The 20065-nt window shown below is 43.2% G+C and overlaps 1 protein-coding gene across 3 annotated transcripts in view; it reads right to left on the reverse strand.

Moving 5' to 3' along the window:
• Nucleotides 1-269: 269 nt before the first annotated feature.
• Nucleotides 270-20065, reverse strand: part of mtor (mechanistic target of rapamycin kinase) — a 123475-nt gene continuing 103679 nt past the window's right edge. For all 3 annotated transcript variants that reach the window (XM_021615845.2, XM_021615843.2, XM_036988105.1), the window contains exons 36-58: nucleotides 18955-19086; nucleotides 18416-18531; nucleotides 14478-14595; nucleotides 13774-13971; nucleotides 13410-13510; nucleotides 12505-12601; nucleotides 12156-12254; nucleotides 11900-12022; nucleotides 10273-10455; nucleotides 9822-9956; nucleotides 8814-8988; nucleotides 7156-7291; nucleotides 6848-6995; nucleotides 6387-6509; nucleotides 6015-6097; nucleotides 5723-5795; nucleotides 4391-4465; nucleotides 4015-4150; nucleotides 3822-3887; nucleotides 3641-3721; nucleotides 2456-2536; nucleotides 2247-2352; nucleotides 270-1734 (exon numbers count right to left, since the gene is read on the reverse strand). In XM_021615845.2, coding sequence (XP_021471520.1) covers nucleotides 1719-1734; nucleotides 2247-2352; nucleotides 2456-2536; nucleotides 3641-3721; nucleotides 3822-3887; nucleotides 4015-4150; nucleotides 4391-4465; nucleotides 5723-5795; nucleotides 6015-6097; nucleotides 6387-6509; nucleotides 6848-6995; nucleotides 7156-7291; nucleotides 8814-8988; nucleotides 9822-9956; nucleotides 10273-10455; nucleotides 11900-12022; nucleotides 12156-12254; nucleotides 12505-12601; nucleotides 13410-13510; nucleotides 13774-13971; nucleotides 14478-14595; nucleotides 18416-18531; nucleotides 18955-19086 — 2601 coding nt within the window. In that variant the 3' untranslated portion in view covers nucleotides 270-1718. The remainder of the gene's footprint in view (nucleotides 1735-2246; nucleotides 2353-2455; nucleotides 2537-3640; nucleotides 3722-3821; nucleotides 3888-4014; nucleotides 4151-4390; nucleotides 4466-5722; nucleotides 5796-6014; nucleotides 6098-6386; nucleotides 6510-6847; nucleotides 6996-7155; nucleotides 7292-8813; nucleotides 8989-9821; nucleotides 9957-10272; nucleotides 10456-11899; nucleotides 12023-12155; nucleotides 12255-12504; nucleotides 12602-13409; nucleotides 13511-13773; nucleotides 13972-14477; nucleotides 14596-18415; nucleotides 18532-18954; nucleotides 19087-20065) is intronic.

The raw sequence follows: 20065 nt of genomic DNA on the forward strand, positions 1-20065 counted from the left end.
TGATATTTATAGGAGAAAAATGAGCTCCATACGCTGGTGGATGAAAACGACATTTTCTAAAAATAAAAAAAAATGTACAGAAACTCCCTGCAATGTAATATGAACATTTCATGACCTTAGGACCAAGAAAATGTATTTAAAATAGCTTCTGAAGTTTCATAATTGTATGTTCGTTAATAGTGATGATATGCAAAGGCAATGAACATTTAAGCATACAAACATGATCAGCATTATCACAAATATTTGGACAATGGCAAAGAGCACAAGACAAGTATCAATAGATCTTTATTTATTGGCATAGAATTATGCATGCAACCATCTTAAATCAAATACTCCCATTCATATTCTATCATGGGACACCCTTCAATAATGTTTAAATTAGCAAAAGGCATACAGTATGTTACTCAAATAGTCACATTAACACACAATAATACAATGGACTAGTGGTCTATGAAGGACTATGAAGCAGATGCAACAAGTAAATTATTATTTTTTTAAAAACTTGTTACAAATATGGCCACAGTAGAAAGCATTAGCATGATGACAGTGACATAATTAAACACTGGGCAGCACTTCCTCTTTACAGCCAGCGCTTTGAGCAATAAGCACTAGCAAATAACCAGGGCCTCGTTTCCCAAAGCCATCGTCAGAACCTTCGTACAATGTATCTTTAGTAGCCGTGCTGTTTCCCCAAAACATTGTCACTAAAGTTACACTTGAAAACGCTTGTTATTTACTGACTACCTCAGACCACTGGTAGAACAGCTGAGTAGGTTGTTAGAGGCTTCTTTGCCATTTCCACGTCACTTCATACACAGAAGTTCTCCGCTGTAGTCAACTTCAAAACAAAGTTGACTACAAATTCAAAGTCGCCAATGTCTTTGCAATTGTTACAAACAAGCGAAGAATAAAACATGGCTTGAAATGAACACTGAGATGACTGCAAAATAGAAATACATTATAGGCTACATTGAAATAAATGTTATGTTCAATCAATTTCATTATATTTAGCTAATTCTAGGCTACTGTCTATAATTTTTGCTACAATATATTTTTTAAAAAAAGTAACAATATGTGCACGTGCCAAATCTTGATTTTGTGGGTTATTATAGGGTAAGCATTTACAATAAGCCGCCTCAATATTTGCCGCCATAGGTGGTAATATCTAGTAGCTGATCTGTCATCAGTATTGTGTAATAATTTTAATGCTAAGGTTAGACCTGAATGGAGAAAGCTGATGCTTTTCTTTCGATCCGATCAGTATTGACATGGTCTAACGACGCACTTAGTGAACATTCTCTCTATTTGCTTGTTTGGGAAATACTTTAAAACGTGGCTCATAAATAACGAGGCATCTGACACGATCATTGTAATGCTTAAGTTACATCGCAACTGGGAAACGAGGCCCAGGTTGTTACCTTGTACAGTACATAATTGTAGCTGTTACCTTTACATGGTATTACATCCTGGGATTAAATGTTACATGGGTCATTACTTAAAACTAAGGATTTGGAGCTAATTTCATTAAATTGGAAGTAATTAGCTAAGTGAATGTAAAATGCTTGAAACCAATGTCAGCATGGCATAATTTGATAAAGATCTTTGGAAATGTAATTCCTTGCCATAGACCATCTCTCACAAATTAACCACATAGTTACCAAGTAAGTTCATGGTTACTTGATGAAAACAGGCTGTGTAACTCTTCAAGTGTAGCTCTTCTACCAAAATGGACACCTGGGGGATGCAAAACAATACAAGTGACCATTGTTAAAAAAGTTCCCAACATAAGCCACAAATGTTTGCCCAACCAAGACACTTTTTTGTAGTTTGGGTACCTGTCTGATCCTGCTTTAGGCAACGTATAGTTGTCTTGTCAAACAGCATGGCAGTGCCATAGCATTGTTGAATGCTGAAACAGTCCACCACCCAGGCTAGGCTAATTGATGCGAACTAACAGTTACCGATGATGGTAACGAGCCAATGTAGCACAGGCTAGGCTAACTAATGCTAACTAATAGTTCTAGGCTAACTTCTGAAAACTAACAGCGCTAGTCTAACTGATGCTAACTAACAGTACTTTGCTAGCAGAATCTCACTAAGAGTACTAGGCTAACTGATGCCAACTTATAGTATTTGTCTGATGCTAACTAACAGTAGGCTAACTGATGCCAACTTATAGTATTTGTCTGATGCTAACTAACAGTAGGCTAACTGATGCTAACTAACAACAAACAGATCATACTGACCATCCAATATAACACTGGCATAGGTTCTCGTGCGACGTCGCCTGCTTGATGAGGAGCTCCACTTGGGTTGGCACATCCAGAGTCTCATCGTGTGAGAAATCACGCCCTGATGGGGAAAAGCAATACATATTAGTCAATGAATGCTAATATGCTAGCATATCCTAGCATTTTTAGTTACATGTGTAGGGAATGTGTAGGGAAAGACTTACCAGTCAGCTTGTCTCGTACTCTGTTGATAATCTGGATAGCCTTTTTATTCAGGGCCTCAGGCTGGACAGTGCCATCTCCAACTGATGGGAGAGGAACACAGTGATGACTGATACACTAACATTTTAGGAAATATTTGGGCCAACAATAAGCAAAGATAGTACTTCCCAATACCAATATCCTCCACAATCCTTTGTTGAGGAAAGAAAAACCCATAGAAGCTACATGCCACTCAGCAACTATTCATAGCTGTGTTTTAACACAGGAAGCGCCGAGAGCGTCATGTTGACAAAACACATTTAAAACATTTTTTTGTCATGTCCCCCACCCCCGTCCTTGAAATAAGTATATTTAACACACGTATGTTGTTCACAAAGAGAATTTGCCCCTCATCCACTGCCAGTCAGCCTGCGCAGCTGATGGCCCATCGAAATTACACCTAAACTATATTGAAACTAATTTCACACATTAGCCAAAAGACAAGATTAAATTGACAATAGTCTGATGGGTGAAAATATTATCAATTGTCAAATGTATATGAAGAGATGGGCAGCTTGGAATTGACACAGAGGCAGGAAAACGGAGCTCCAAAAATACACTTTTTCAAATACTTATACAATTAGTTAGATTCAGGTAAGACATTTTGATTTCTATATAGCATCAGAAAGAGCAGTTTCTAGAACACGTAGCTTGGCCAAATAACAAAAACATTTAAGATGTGAGCTCTATTTCAAAATACCACTTTTTCTAAGAATGACCATTGTTTTATGCGCTAAAAAACGTGAGCATGCGGCAGCATATGGACATAAAACAACTTAAAATACGCTATCCTGTTCTTTGAAATACATTTTCTTATTTCCATAGTGCTTCTTAAGACCCTTCTTAAAATGAATTTTTTTTTTTTAAATAGCTTACAGTAAAATAAAGTATTGAAAATACTATTATGTTCTTCATATGTTACCTAAGACCTTCATAAACATAACCAAATGATAATTTGTCCAATAGCATATATGAAATGTATTTATTAGACTGTTAGAATGTTGAAGTCCAAAAGACAAGTCATTGGTTTGAAGTGGGGTCCCTCGAGGCCCACCATTTCTAGCGTTAACAAACATAGCCACCATAGAAACTACTAGGAATGTTAGCCTCATGCATTTTTACAGTATTGGCTTGAGCCAAAGACTCACGGAAGGAATGAATGGATTCAGGCACGGTAGTTCCTGGTTTCTTGTGTGTGGTCTCACCAAGGTCGATCCCCTCCAGTGCTTCTGCATTGGACAACAGACACAGCACAGAAAGATGCATTCAGTCTGGAAACATTCCAGATGTTGTTAGTGACACAAAATGGACGTCTTGTTTCACACTCACCGACTGATTGTCCAGCAGTGTAGGAGTCAGTTCTGGTCCTGGATCGCTTGTTTCCCTTGGTGTTCGCTGTGGACCACAAAGAAAGAGAGGGCTCAATTGTTTGCTGGGTTGTTGATTTCAGATGGTTTAAAGGTATTTCAGTGTTTAAGATGCTTTCAAGATGTTTTGAGGCGTTTCGGAGTGGTTTCCTTACTGTCCATCAGTCTCCAGTTGAGCAGTGGGTCGTAGACGAAGGCCTCCAGTACGGCCATGACACTGTCCCTGTGCTCCCTCAGCACCTCCATCACCGTGTGACATGTGATCCTGTAGTTCCCATCCAGCCCTGTCACCTGACCAACACACACAGGGAAGGGACACATTGATTGACAGAACAGAGAGGGGAGTTTTATTGTCTGTTCTGATTGGTAATTGTAGCCTGGGTGCCAGCCGGAAATCTTTGCTTCGCTCCTCAAGTCTGCAGTGCAAACCCTCAATTGAGTTGCAGGATTAAGTGCCCTCCATGACAGAGGCAAATGTGAACTATTGACAAGAGTATGTAAAATAAAACCTCTGAGAGTTATTCCTCCTACCTCCATGGCGTTCGTCAGCATTCTTGTCAGTCTGAAAGGAATCTTCTCCGGGAACTTCTCCCTGGTCATGGCAACCTGTAGTGGGAAAAACATTTATAAAACATTGACAACATTCACAGATACACTACATGACCAAAGATATGTGGACACCTGCTATGTGAACATCTCATTCCAAAATCATGGGCATTAATATGGAGTTGGTCCCTCCTTTGCTGCTATAACAGCCTCCACTCTTCTGGAAAGGCTTTCCACTAGATGTTGGAACATTGCTGCAGGGACTTGCTTCCATGCAGCCACAAGATCATTAGTGATGTCGGGAACTGATGTTGAGCAATCAGGCCTGGCTTCGCAGTCAACATTCCAATTAATCCAAAAGGTGTTCGATGGGGTTGAGGTCAGGCCAGTCAAGTTCTTCCACACTGATCTCAACAAACCATTTCTGTATAGACCTCGCTTTGTGCACGGGGTTCTTGCCATGCTGAAACAGGAAAGGGCCTTCCCAAAACTGTTGCCACAAAGTTGGAAGCACAGAATCATCTAGAATGTAATTGTATGCTGTAGCGTTAAGATTTCCCTTAACTGGAACTAAGGGGCCTGATCCATGAAAAACAGCCCCAGACCATTATTCCTCCAACAAACTTTACAGTTGGCACTATGCATTCGGGCAGGTAGCGTTCTCCTGGCATCCGCCAAAACCAGATTCGTCCGTCGGACTGCCAGATGGTGAAGTGTGATTCATCACTCCAGAGAACGTGTTTCCAATGGCGGCAAGCTTTACACCACTCCAGCCGAGGCTTGGCATGTTGATCTTAGGCTTGTGTGCGGCTGCTCGGCTATGGAAACTCATTTCATGAATCACCTAATGAACAGTTCTTGTGCTGACGTTGCTTACAGAGGCAGTTTGGAACTCGGTAGCAACCGAGGACAGACAACTTTTTACGGGCTACGAGCTTCAGCGATCCCATTCTGTAAGCTTGTGTGACCTACTACTTTGCGGCTGTGCCGTTGTTGCTCCTAGACGTTTCCAACTCACAATAACAGCACTTACAGTTGACAAGGGCAGATCTAGGAGGACAGAAATTTGATGAACTGACTTGTTGGAAAGGTGGCATCCTATGACGATGCCATATTGAAAATCACTGCGCTCTTCAAGGCCATCCTACTGCCAATGTTTGTCTATGGCGATTGCATGGCTGTGTGCTCGATTTTATACACCTGTCAGCAACGGGTGGGGCTGAAATAGCCAAATCCACTAATTTGAAGGGGTGTCCACATACTTTGTATAAATAGTATACATTCAGTCAGGTTCTGATTTTGGAGGCCCCTGCTCACCTCAAAGCAATCCCCAAAATCAATGTGGAGGATCTTGCCACTTAGTCTGTCCAACATCAAGTTGGATGGATGCCTGTAGAGGAAATGGAGAGAAACTGAGTGAGGGTAGTCTACACACTGGACCACATATTTATTTTCATGCCAATGTTTTGGCCCCATGCACGAAAATAAGTATTTGATACTTTAGATGTTCTGTTCAATAAATATGCTCCAATACACCTGCAAAGCAAGATTATTTCACTTTTTAAACATCTGCTACCACTGCTGAACTTGTATTGGTGGAGAGCCTCACCTGTCTCCCAGGCCCAGGATGTAGCCCACCATTGACATCACAGCTAGGGAGCGTGTGTAATTGGTCCTCCTGTCAAACCAAACCTGAGAAGAAGACCAGGAGTAAACATAACACTACATTGCGTCCCTGCAACAGAAAGCCGAACTAAGATATTTCAGGTATTTCTGAGCCACATTCTTCAAAAAACCATGAGGAAATTGAATAGATCACTAAATTGTTACAGATACCACCTTTAATTAGTCTTCAGCAGCCTTATATAGAGTGGTCAGTTGTTAGCTATAACACCTAATGACATGCTACGTCAGACTGGGTGGCAAACAGGGGTACGTCAGTCTTATGACAACTGTCTGTAAGGCTGAAACAGGGTTTTACCTCAGAGCTGGGGCTCTTCAGCCACAGCAGCTTGGCCAGGTCGTCTCCGGCCGTGTTGTTGACGGCGTGCTCAAACACCTCCACCTTCTCCATCAGGGTCAGGTGATCATAGTCTGGAGCCATCTAACAAACATACATACCACAACATCAAGATGGCACAACCTTTGGTAGTAAAATAGAACCTCATTGTCAATTTGTTTAACGGTTTTCAATTCACGGATAAATAATTTATTGTCTTTTAATTATTTTTTTTTACTTGAGACTTGACATTTAAGAGTAGTGGACAAGTAACAACATTCATATTATATTGTGTATTAAAGTGTACATTCCCTTTAAATTCATGGCTAATCAACAGATGGTTAGTAATAGCAAGTGCACTGTTCAGTGTACACCATGTCTAAAAAGCTCCATTCTGAACAGGGTGTGTGTGAACTGCTAATGTGATAGTTCCTGGTTCTTACCCTGAGCATAATGCGGTGCTCGATGTTGAGCAGGATCTTCTTCTTCTCCCGGTAGTCTCTGATGAGGGCGTGGAGGGTGTCGCAGTGAGGCACCCAGCCAATTAGACCAGAGTTGGTGGACAGGGGAATCACTGCGTAGCGCTGAATGCTGAGAGGGGGACACAATACACAAAAATGGTAACCAGGAAATTATATTTTTTACAGAAGCACAGCAGACACCGAAAATCAATCAATCAATCAATCAATCTCACACCCTCCCGATGGCAATAATCCAGCCATTAATCTTGAAATGTGTGTGTACTGTCTACCTGAGGTTTTTGCGTAGAGAGGCTGGGTCATTGGCCAGCAGTGTGTTAACCAGGCCAAAGAGTTGCATGACCCTCTCGTCCTGCCGCAGGTCCTCATGGCCCTTCAGGAGGAACATGAACTCATGGCCATTGCTGCCTGCAGGGGGCACCACAACACAGGTCAACTCTCAGACCGTGGCTTTCATTCAACTGGCGTCTGAGAGTAGGAGTGCTGATCTAGGATCAGTTTAGTTTTAGATGGTAATGAATTAGACTGCATGGATAGGGGGGGCCTGATTGTAGAACAGCACTCCTGCTCTGAGAAGCTTGTTGATACATATAGCCCCTGAACTCCTATGCATGCGAATTAGTGTAAAATTCTGTTTATCACTTTACAATGACAGTGGGATGAAAAATTATGTTGCGGGATAATCCTTTGTTATCACATTGCTAAACTGCAGAGGACAATAATGGCATTAAACACAGGTAGATGGCATGACACATACCACATATTGATTATACTTCTGACTCAGGAAATTACTCCAAAAGACAGCATGTTTGCATTTCTCATTCATCTTTTGATGACCTGACTTGTGTCATCTTTAGGGCGGTCAGAGTTAATCACCTTTAGTAATTTATGTTATTTTTATTGTGATTAATCACATTGTCTGAAAGTGTTCAAAAATCACTGAAAACATCCCCAATACATCATCTCTACAGCTGAAAACAATGGACTGTGAAAACAGGTTACAACTGAGGGTAAAGAAAGTGTGCTTTCTCAATTTACCCAATTTTGCTAACCGTTACTTTAGACAAAATCAAGACGTCAATATTCTTGTGCAATTTTTTTGTATGAAAATCTTAAATTTCAGCTGAATTTGAGCTAATTCAAATTGTGAGAATAATCACAGCAAATCCTGCGATTAACTCGATTAAGTGTTATCGTTTAATAGCCCTAGACACTCATCTTTAAACAAATGGGATAAAAAAACATAAATCTAATACCCTTACTACTATGATGGTCATACTTAGTTAGCTAACTCCTTGTGTAGTTAGCCAATACTCCCAAAGGACTCAGTAGGACAATGGGCCTGTAGTCCATTGTCCCCACTAATCGTATTCCCTCTTGATTCATTTCCATCAATGGTAAATGGTGGGTGTAATCATAGAAATAAGAATGAATAGAATGGGCTTGGAAGCTAAAACCCTGGCAACTGACTGCCAAGCTCACGGGTAGCCTCACAATGGCTGCCTGGTATTGTGACGAAATAAATGCCTTTGTATTTTGGAATATTCCATCAACTGATGCTGGATTGCCATGGTAATGTAGAACGTTCATTCAAATTATGCTAACTGATATGGCTCATGATAATGGAATCCTTTTTTTGTAATGCCAATCGAGATGACAGCACAGATTAAGGGGACAGGAAAGGGGGAAAGGGGGATACCTAGTTAGTTGTACAACTGAATGCATTCATTTAATTAAAGGGTACACTTCCTGTTTTTATTTCCTTACATGGGTACACTCAAAATGGCTGCCAGTCCACCCATTGTGTCGTCATCATTGATTTGAATGGAGACGCCCTTTCTTTTAATTCTTATTGGCCTCGTGGTTGGTTGTCTTACCCATGTAGGTGAGTCTGCGGGGACATTGTTTGGAGGTTATGTGGTTGTCTTACCCATGATGGTGAGTTTACGCGGCCGCTGCTTGGAGGTGATGACCTGCAGCGAGGGGGCGATGGACTGGATGCGGATAATGGGCTGGTTGGGGTCGTAGGTCCCCGGCACGGCCAGCTCCAGGTCCCTGCACATCAGCAGCTTGGGGGACACGTACTGCAGCTCCAAGGAGGTCAGCTTGGGACACAAGAAGGAATGGATGGGGGAGGGATCAATGGATAAAATAATGGATAGATGAGGGGAGCGAGAGAGAGGAGGAAGATCAGATTACTGGCAGATGAAAAGGTTCATTGTGCCGTGTTCCAACCGTCACTCTGCCTCTTTCAGTCTCTCACTCCGTCCTTCACCGTCACCACTTTAACAGTCTGTCTCTTTTGCTCGTGCACTGTCTAGACAGGTCCTCCTAGGAAAGGCATCTCATCTCAATGGGTTCACCTGTATAAATAAAGGATACAAAACTGCCCCACTGGTGTACTCTTTTCACTTGACTCTGAAGGAGTTTTGCTATTGTTGGCCTATTACAGTGAAATACTGTAGCGATGAGAAGACATTTGGCTTAACTTGGAACAACAACTGAGACAGACGCAACACCTAGGAAGCGCTATTTATTTTCCACTAACAGCCACTTCAGGATCATCGCGGAATGGGTTGCATTGTTTCAGGATGCTGACATGACCTAGATATATCAGTTTACAGTGTCAAGGGATAAATGAACGTGGGCCTTAACAAGAGTAGCAAAATAACATCTCATAGCTCTGAAGAAAGATGTGAATGTAGCAATATACACTACCCACACATAACTGGTTGTGAGCCAACTTGACTCCTTTCACTGGATGCTTTAGTTTTTCAACTGGCACAACCAACGAAGGGCTGAATCCGAAGAGGAGAGAGATTCTTGAATTCAGACGAAGACTGGCAGATCTCCAATTGGCCTCAGTGTAGGAGTTACGTTAGGAGACAGACCAAACTGACTTGAGCAGAGTGTGAGTAGGTTGATGTGATTCTCTCACCTGTGGTAGCTGCTTGGAGATCCGTCTGAAGACGTGGTAGTACAGGTCCCACGCTTGGGTCAGGTCCTTCACGTTGCCCGAGCGCATGTACTTCCTGCACCAATCCTGGGCCTCCATGAGGTCCCTCCCGTAGGCCTGTCATAACACAGAGAACAGCAGCCAATTCACTTCACCTGTCCAGCCATTTACCTATAATCCAGGTCAAAGAGCACTACACATCATTGTCAATTGGTCATTAGACTGCGGAACTGATCCTAACTTTCAACTCGTACACTTCCTCAATGTCTCCAATTGACATCTACATGGGATTTCTGCACATTTTCAAGATACACGCACATTTGTCAATCATTGTAACTTGGTAAATTAAATGGTAAAAAGAGGGAAAAATACATGACAAAATAAAGACTATAAACATGACTTTAAAAAAGATAAAAGAAAACAAAAGACGGACCTGGTTGAAGGAGGTCTCTTTGAGGGTCTGTGGACCCCTCTCCATCATGGCGTGAAGGGGCTCCAGCACAGCAAACATACCCTTCACGTTGCGCTCGCCAAAGTAGAGGCGGGAGGCCTCCTCCAGGCCCTCGTGCCACATCTCGTGCCACAGAATGGCCACCCGGATCAGCTCCTCGCTCACCTGGGGAGACAGGAAGTGACTCATGCCTTGGGAAACAAGTACATTTTCTTCAGATTTATTGAAAATGAAATACAGAAATATATAATTTACATAAGTATTCACACCCCTGAGTCAATACTCTGTAGAATCAGCTGTGAGTCTTTCTGGGTAAGCCTCTATGAGCGTTCCACACCTGGATTGTGCAACATTTGCCCATTATTCTTTTCAAAATTATTCAGGCCCTGTCAAATTCGTTGTTAATCATAGCTAGACAACAATTTTCAGGTCTTGCAATAGGTTTTCAGGTAGATTAGGTCAAAACTGTAACTCGGTCACTCAGGAACATTCACCGTCTTCTTGGTAAGCAACTGCAGTGTTGATTTGGCCTTGCGGTATTGGTTATTTTCCCAAAAGGTGAATTAATCACCCAGTGTCTGGTGGACCAGGTTTTCCTCTAGGATTTTGCCTGTGCTTAGTTCCATTCAGTTTATTTTTTGAAACACTCCCCAGTCCTTAACGATGACAAGCATACCCATTACATGAAGCAGCCACCACTATGCTTGAAAATATGGAGAGTGGTACTCAGTAATGTACTGTATTGTATTTGCCCAAAACATAACACTTTGTATTCAGGACAAAAAGTGAATTGCCTTGCCACATTCTTTGCAGTATTACTTTAGTACCTTGTTGCAAACAGGATGCATGTTTTGGAATATTTTTTATTCCGTACAGGCTTCCTTCTTTGTCAATTAGGTTAGTACTGCAGAGAAACTACAATGTTTATCCATCCTCAGTTTTCTCCTATCACAGCCGTTAAACTGTTTCAAGTCACCATTGGCATGGTGAAATCCCTGAGCGGGTTTCCACCCTCTCTTGCAACCGAGTTAGGAAAGACACCTGTATTATAATTATTATTTTTTTAGGGGGTAAATCAGCTTTAATATTGCAGATAGATTGTAGCTTCCATCAATGTAGTTAGTTGTCTGCATCACTTCCAACCCTCAAATACGTTTTTGCAAATATATATATATACACACACTACTGTTAAAAAATTTGGGGTCACTCAGAATTTTCCTTGTTTTTGAAAGAAAATCACATTTTTTTGGTCCATTAAAATAACATCAAATTGATCAGAAATACAGTGTAGACATTGTCCATCCAAAGTGTAATTATTAACTTCACCATGCTCAAAGGTATATTCAATGCATGATTTATTATTTTATTACCCATCTACCAATGTGAAACAATATTAAGTCCTTGCAACTTATTATGTGACTTGTTAAGTAAATGTTTTACTCCTGAACTTATCCAAATGTTAAATTCAGGCTGTAACACAACAAAATGTAGAATAAGTCAAGGGGATACTTTCTGAAGGCTCTGTATGTCTAAATGGTAAAACAGACTGTAACCACTTGTTGCTAGTTGTACCGTGAGGTAGTGAGGTACACCGACAGGAATCACGTACCATGATCGCCTGCTGGACCAGTGTATTGCAGTGCTCACACATGTTCTTGAGGATCTTATTAGCAGCATTGTGGCGGGCAGTGGTGGTTGACTTGGAGGCCACGGTCAACGGATAGATCAAAGCCTAGAAGAGGGTGGGTGGGTGGGGCGGGGTCGAGTGATCGAGAGGGAGGGAGAGTTAATCAACGCAATACCAGTTCAGAGATATGCGTCCTAGGCCATCGCTCCTAGCCTGGATGCCAGCAGTATGTCATTACCTGGGGGTGGTAGCGCCCAATGTCGGTGAGCAGCTGGTGGATGAGGCGGCCAACCAGAGCACGGGGAGTGTCGATGCGGGCAATCAGCTGGGGGATCACCTGCAGACGAGGGGGAAAGAGAGGGAGACTTAATTTTGTTAACACCCCGGAGCAATGCAATGCGGAATTACTATTCAGTAACTATTCAGTTACTATCGTCCTGTAAGAGACTTTCTTGAATGACTATTTCATGGATGATTCATGGCCCAAAACCAACATGGCCCCTGGGAATAATTCAGTTTTCTAGTACCCTTGACACAATGGACAGAACAATAAAAGCAAACCAAAAACATGCATGTGAGATGCGTACCTGTAGCCAGGTGTCTATCTGAATGGTTTTGATACCCTCTACCAGTGCCTCGTTGACTTCAGGCCAGTGTCCATAGTCAAACCAGAGGGTCAGGACCCTGGAGAAAGAAAACAGCATCATGTCAAAAACAGTCTCTTGTATCCATTGCATCTTTATTGACAGGTTCAGACGAAGAAAAAAAACAACAACCACAGTTTCCCTGAATTTCAAACCGCATTCAAAGCAAAACAAATTGACACCAAGCAATCAAATGTGCGCAACGACACAAATTGGAATTGGAGCTCGTCTCTCTGCCACCAGAGGGCTTCCTTTCCACATATTTCAACTCTGTGTCTATCAGTGTTGTCGGTTTGGGCTTTCAGACTACTGGCCATCTCAGAGTAGGAGTGCTGATCTGGGATCAGGTGCTCCCTCTCCATCTAATCTTATTCATTATGATCTAGGGATTTAGAAAAAGGGATTTATTTAACCTTTATTCACAAAGAGTCTTTAAAGGACACTCTTACTGACAGTTGTGGCTGCTTGGCGTGATGTATTGTTGTTTCTACCTTCTTGCCCTTTGTGCTGTTGTCTGTGCCCAATGTCTGTACCATGTTTTGTACTGTTACTATGTTGTGCTGCTGCCATGTTGTGTTGCTACCATGTTGTTGTCATGTTGTGTTGCTACAGTACTGTGTTTTCATGTGTTGTTGACTTGCTATGTTGTTGTCTTAGGTATCTCTTTATGTAGTGTTGTCTCTCTTGTTGTGATGTGTGTTTTGTCCTATATTTATATTTGATTTATTTTTAATCCCAGCCCCCATCCCCGCAGGAGGCCTTTTGGTAGGCCGTCATTGTAAATAAGAATTTGTTCTTAACTGACTTGCCTAGTTAAATATAGGCCCTGGCCCCATGCGGGGACTCACCTCAGGGTGTCCTGGAGGTTGTTCCCTCTGGAGAGGGAGATTGAGCGGAAGAAGCCCTGGACAGCAGGAACCGTGTAGAGGAGTAACGTCTTGGAGAGGTCCTGAACTCGCCAAACAACAGAGGGAGAATGAGGAAAAGGAAGAATTGCAAATGATTGTACCTTGATTTCAGCAAGCAAGGCATTCAGTCATAGTCCTAACTCAAACATTCTCCCATTGACATAAACTTGTGATTTATGCAACTTTTGAAGCACAGGTCTGTCAAGTTAGTTTGAAATTTGTCCGGTAGTGAATAGCGAAAGGGCTGGTTAGCGTTAGTGGACGAGTATGGTGAAGGAGAATCTAAGATGGCCGCCGCACTCACCTCGTTGGCCTTCTTCTGGCCCGGCGAGGGCACAGGGCTGTGCTCAGTGCTGTCTACCTCACTGTCGCTGTTGCTGGCCTCGCTATTTGCGCTGGTGCCGCTGACGTGGCGCTTCTTCTTCTTTTCGTCCCGGCCCTGGTTCTGGTGCTTGTAATGCAGCACTGCCTCAAAGTTCATCACCGCCCATGCGTGCCAGGCCTGCGGAAAAAGGTATGCCAGGTGAAGAAATATATATATTATTTTTATTTATTTATTATAAGACATAGAAAGTCTACATGTCGAAACATATGTTTGAACTTATGTTATCGCACTTATCACATCAACTTCCAGTCCGTTAGACAATTAGTTTCCGGTTTACTGAAGGATTACGTGAGATGTCCCGGAGGAGTCCTGCCCTCTGGGGAATGTTCTGGGTCTAAACAGATGTCGATCATGTTTTCGGTTGTTACGTAATAAGCTACTGAGAGATGTGAGGAGGGGGGGGGGCTCTCAATAGAGGAAGAGCGTGGCTTTCCTGCAGTGTGGGCATGGGCCTATACAAGCCCATAGGTGCCCTTGGTTCCTTTCAAATCAACTCATGTCTCTAATAACATACAAACCTTATGTTAAGTAAATGGGAGAGTCAGCACGAGGTCCACAGCGTGAATGCTGATGGGAGTGACAGGGGTTGGAAGGGAGTGGTTAAACGTGAGAGGGTCACTGACCTTGTACCAGTTGCGGTCGTGCTCCGTGGAGTGGTTGTAGTACTGCAGCACTTTGGGGATGGTGCTCTCATTAATGCCCTGAAGACTGAGCTGCCACTCACCCAGCTTCAGGAAGCACCTAGGAAAGGAGGGAAGGAGGGATTGAGGGGGAGAGAGAGAGAGGGAGAGACAGTCTTGGTCACTATATAGATTGTCAGCAGAATACGGCCCACGCTCGTTGAGTGTCTCAGAGTAGGAGTGCTGATCTCAAATCACGTCCTCTCCTATCTATGTAAACTTATTTGTTTGTGATCTGAAAGGCAAAACTGATCCTAAATCAGCACTCCTACTCTTGAGACCCTTTATATGGACACTCCGTAGTTGCATGAGCACAAAAAATACTCAAAACCCAGCGTGCAGTTTTCGCGCAAAGGTTGACAGGAAAGTGTGCTTATCTCCACGCAAATCACCAGAAGGTTGATCAACTGTATGGCAAGCAAATAGGCTTATTGTTCCTTTGGGGGAAATAGGTGGTGTTTGATGCATAGGAATAATGATAATAATGGTAGGCTAATAAAAACATTAAAACGTAGGCCTAATGATAAAATATGCATTTGCCGTTGGTATTTTAAATGGTATTATTTCCACTACACAACAGAAAGTAGGCTACCATTTATCAATCACTAATTCAATAGCCAAGCACGCTCAAAAGTAAATAGACCGGTAGCCTTGACAGTATGGGTAGGCTACAGTATTGCGGCATGATAGGATTAGGAGCACGACATCATATCCTAGCCTATTTAATTTCAGATCCTATACCAAAAGGTAGGAGACACACAATCACGTGTTGATAAACAATGTATATTTTGCATAGAAGTGTGGGCTGTAGCATTTACTTGTAAATTGGTCGAAAGGACAATCAATGTTGCAGAATGTGAGGCCACTGTTGTGGCACTCGCTAGGCAGCTTGCATTATTTGTTGGGAAAAGTCACTGCAACATTCTGTCTACTCCTCGACAGAATGTGATATTGCGCTTTCTTTTAGGAATGATCATGTCCCAGTTCCAACATCTCTTCCAAATCATTCAGCAAATGAGGGCGTTTTTATTACCATAAAAACGGAGGAAGTTTTCCAGGCGAGGTTATAGCGCTTGTTCATGACCGCACAAATATAATATGGCTCTGATTTATCAATGAAAACATGCGCGACAGTATATGTTGCGTGCGACAGTTTGATAAACGCATATCATTTGTGACGCATGCAAATCCTAGGATCTCCACGCATGTCAGAATTTAGTACGGAATTTACACACGGTTGATAAACGAGCCCCCTGGTCCCAGATCAGCGCTCCTTTTCTGAGACGTTTGTGAATACGGGCCCAGGGCTGCATCAGAGTCTGATAAATTGCCTTAGCAACACACAATCATGTCAACAGCTATAAGGCCTGGTATGTGAGATGAAGCTCTTACACTAAGTCTGTTACACTAGTTAGTTAGTGTGATGAATGCATTCAACGTGGTGTTTCCTGGCAGTCCATCTCCCCTCTCTAATGCCAGGCTCATCCACACACTCCTCTCTACCATCTATTGCCTTGAATGGCCACTGACATGCTTACCTAGGCCTAAGGCCAAGATCTGTGGGACACTTCTGGAGAAAATGGATATTAACTGAATCCACGTTTAACTTTACTATGAGAAACGTCTGTTCTGTGGTGACAATTTAAAAAGTATGTTGGGGAAGTTATCTTATACAATATGCTCGCTGTCATCACAAGTTGTCTGGGGGAGTTGGCAATGGATGTTCAACGCAGTACTAGTGCAACCCCTTAAAATAGAAGAGAATGATGGGAAAACGTGGAAATCGCGCAAAGACATTTATCATACTTAGGCGTCATTACTAAAAGCAGTGGCGCATTAGCTACTGAAAGGTTTTGGCATCACTTAAGTGATTTTCAATGTTTTATATTGGTAGTGAGTGTGAGGGAACATTGCCTCGTGGTCGGTCTTCCCAGTGGTTGTGCTTGCCATATCAATCATCATAAAAAAAACACAGACACTCGAGGCAAACTGCCAAATAATCGAGTCGTGTTTGATTTACATGGGCCAAGCTTGTGATTGGTTTATAACACGCCCGACCAGGAACTGCCGAATCCTGCGCAGGCATCCGTCCCTCAGATCCTAACTGTACACTGCACCCATTTCCAGAGAGCACTTCTAATAAATGATCCATTAGCATTGCGTAACGCTGCGGAGTGCTTTTTCCATGTGAAAATACAGTACTGGTTCAGTTCACCTCTGACAAACCGCTTCAGGGAAAAACACAGTAAAACCGTCTGCATGGGAGAACCACTAGTGCCAGAAGTGCTTCTCTGTTACCACAGGAACTCAGACCGGAGATTGCAGGTCTTATCATGATCATTGCGTCGTAACATGCAAATACATATCGCTGAAATTACAATGAATTATTTCGGTGTGTGTGTGTGTGTGTGTGTATAGACCAGGTGTACGCCATTCCACAGTGCCAACCCATTTGCGGGAAAGTGTGTCAGCACGTCTGGAATAAAACAGTGGAGACAAACATTCCACAGACAAATATAATCTGGAAGTGCAACAGCAAGTATGAAACACTCCTGGTTTCCTGTTAGCTTGTTGCCTCATAAAAATTATGAGGTATGTATATTGTGTGTGTGTTTGTGTGCATTGTGTGTGCGCCTCTAAGATGAGTGTTTTACTGTGAGAAGGCTCGTCTCCTGTGTGTGTGTGTGTGTGTGTGTGTGTGTGTGCTCGTCTGCTGACCAAAGTTTCAATACATCCAACCCATAAAGCTCAAGCACTGTTTTTTTACCCTTGCTTGTGTTCATTTGGAGGCTAATGTGAAACACAGTATTTTACTGAGTAAAACCTCACACAAAACCTGGTGTGTCAGAAGTAAACTTTCCCCCAAAATAACTGGCCTCTGAGATTCCCTCGGGCGCTCATTTGAAGTCCGCTCCATGAAGGAGAGCGCTTTGGGGAATGGGGATCGTGCTGGAAGTATTTTCATGGGCCCGTCAACCATACAAACAACCTCCTTAGGCTATCATGCCTTGTAGAGGCATTCTGAAAACGGGAGTCTTTCTATATTTAATCCGTTGACGGTATACACAAGCACAAAACAGAAATACATGAGACGAGCAATGGTGATTGGGAGCATTGCAAAAAAGGGTGTTGTTGTAAATGGGAAGAGCTTCCAACAGGAATTGAGAAAGACCTCCAGTCCCTTTCTGCCCATAACTGATCTCAAATCAGCTTTGTCCATCCCCAGTTCTAACCTTGGCCGTCAGGCTAAACCACAGCACAGATCCTGGACCAGCTGCTCATGTCACTCGTCCACTGCCATTGTTCAGCATTCGTACGCTGAAGGTGTAGTTGGGCAGCCATTTTGTGTCAAAACACAAAACAGCAACTATTCTTACAGAGAGAAGAGGTGAAGATGGTAGAATGTGACAGGAGACAGGGTGAAGAGGCAGAGGGCAACACCCGGCCAGTATGGGACACTCTGGGCTGGGGTGTGGGTGTGGGCCCAGCCAGGTGCCGACAGTTCTCACTTGCCAGAGACACACCTGGTTTCCAGTACCCGTCGGCACAATGCCACATTTGGTTGAAGATAAGTAGCTGGATTCTTGGATGCCCGTTGGCTGAGGGGTGAGTGATTGCGCAGAATGAAAAGAGACAAAACTTGTCCGGGTTTGCAAAACTAAATGCCAGTACAAGGAGCGAGGGAGGGAGTGGAGGAATATTACGACCAGGGTTGGGTCACGGTCATGGTGAAAGAGCACAACTCTCTGTACGTGACCCTTTTAGGTGAGAGAGAACATGAGGGCTGGGAAAAGGTGTGTGTGTAAAAAAAAATTCAAGCACACACTGCAATAAAAACATGAGTTCCCCACCCCTAATGTAGTTGTGGAAGGAGTCCTGACCTGGCCATAAGCTTGTGGAGCTCCTGCTTGTGTTGCTGGTCCTCGGCGGCGATGGCATGCTGGGCCTGCTGCTGCATCCCCTGGACAAAGTGCTGCATGTGCTGGAAGGCTTCGATCTGATGGGGGACAGAGGAACAAACGGTGGGGGGGCAGGGGGGGAGGCAAGGGACTCTCATTCAAAACAGGGATTTAACTCAACTCTCTGTGAATGCTGTCGCCAACCTTAAGCAACCGAAAACTAAAATCTGCATTCTTATAGAACCTAACGCCTCACCGTTTCAAAATGTTTGTGTGTGTGAGCATCTACATATCGACCGGTCCCCCTGTTGCTCTAATGGTGTGGTTGGAATGATGTGACATTTTCACTGCTGGGTTATTTATGCTCTTCATTTCAGTTGATTCACTAACACATAACAGTCCACAATATTTAATGAACCTACACATTACAGCCCTGCATTTCCTTACGTTGCACAACAATGAGAAAACAACATTTTCTTCAGCTACAGAGAAAGCCTGTAACAACGGTATAGCTACTATACCTTGTGTTGGCTCTTCCACATGTACTTCATGTAGGCATAGGTAACGTGGGGGTGGGCGGTGGGCAGTGGGTGGTCCAGCTGCTTCGAGGGGTCCACCCCCAGGAGAAGGACCAGGGTCTTGTGGGCCAACGCCTGGGAGAAAAGAGATTCACATTGATCCATTTCTATCATAATACTCAACCTCACACATGCACAAACCCAAACTGTACACACGAGGCTAGGTGCAGCATAGTGTCAGCCGCAGAGCAGCGCCAAAGTGGAAGAAAGGGGCTCAACGGTGGAAACCTGAAGGTCAGTCTCCTATAGCCCACTCAGACCTCTAGTCAGGGACCCCCAGCCATTTCACATAGGTGATCTTTTCCAGAGCTAGCATGCCTAATTCAACTAATCATCAAGCTCTTGATTAGGTGAATCAGGTTTGCTAGTTAACAGCTCCAACAATATTGTGAAAGTCCTGAGGAAATGTTTGAGAACCACCGCCCTAGCTTCCAACTCCCATGGACGTACAGACCCCCAGATTTCCCCAGGCTCATTTGAACCTCTTGCTAAATAAATAGTTTAAGTATACCACACTACTGTGGAGGGAGTAACTAACCATTGACCCCTGTGGAAGGGCCTTTTAAAACACTGCAGGCATTCTTTTAGATGTTGCTCGTTTGCCCATAATCACGTTCTTCGCTCGCTGATTGATGTTCGCTCCTGTGAGTGAAAACCTCCACAATTCTCTGACATCATACCGGAACGTTCTGAAAGGATTGTGTTACAATTGGAAAGCTGGTTGGGTGCCTGCAATCCACCACAATCACTTGCAATAAAACTGGCACCAGCGAGGGAAAACGGTGACACTTTCATTAAACGGGTTTGAGGTACGGTTTCTAAACAGTGCGATTTCTGAGAGGTGCGTTTCATTTGCACAGTCGATCCAGTGAGAGCTGAGTTCACTGGAAAAATAGGGATGTCAGTATGAATCCAAATCCAGTAGAATAGATTCCCCCTCGGAATGACACAAACCCTTTAAAGAACTGTTTTACCAAATTCCTTCCATTCTGGTTGTACTAAAATGTCAAGTGACAATGACATCACTTGAACTCAACTTGATACAACAGCTTAT

The sequence above is a fragment of the Oncorhynchus mykiss genome, chromosome 9 (genome assembly GCF_013265735.2).
Source record: "Oncorhynchus mykiss isolate Arlee chromosome 9, USDA_OmykA_1.1, whole genome shotgun sequence".
NCBI classification, from domain to species: Eukaryota; Metazoa; Chordata; class Actinopteri; order Salmoniformes; family Salmonidae; genus Oncorhynchus; species Oncorhynchus mykiss.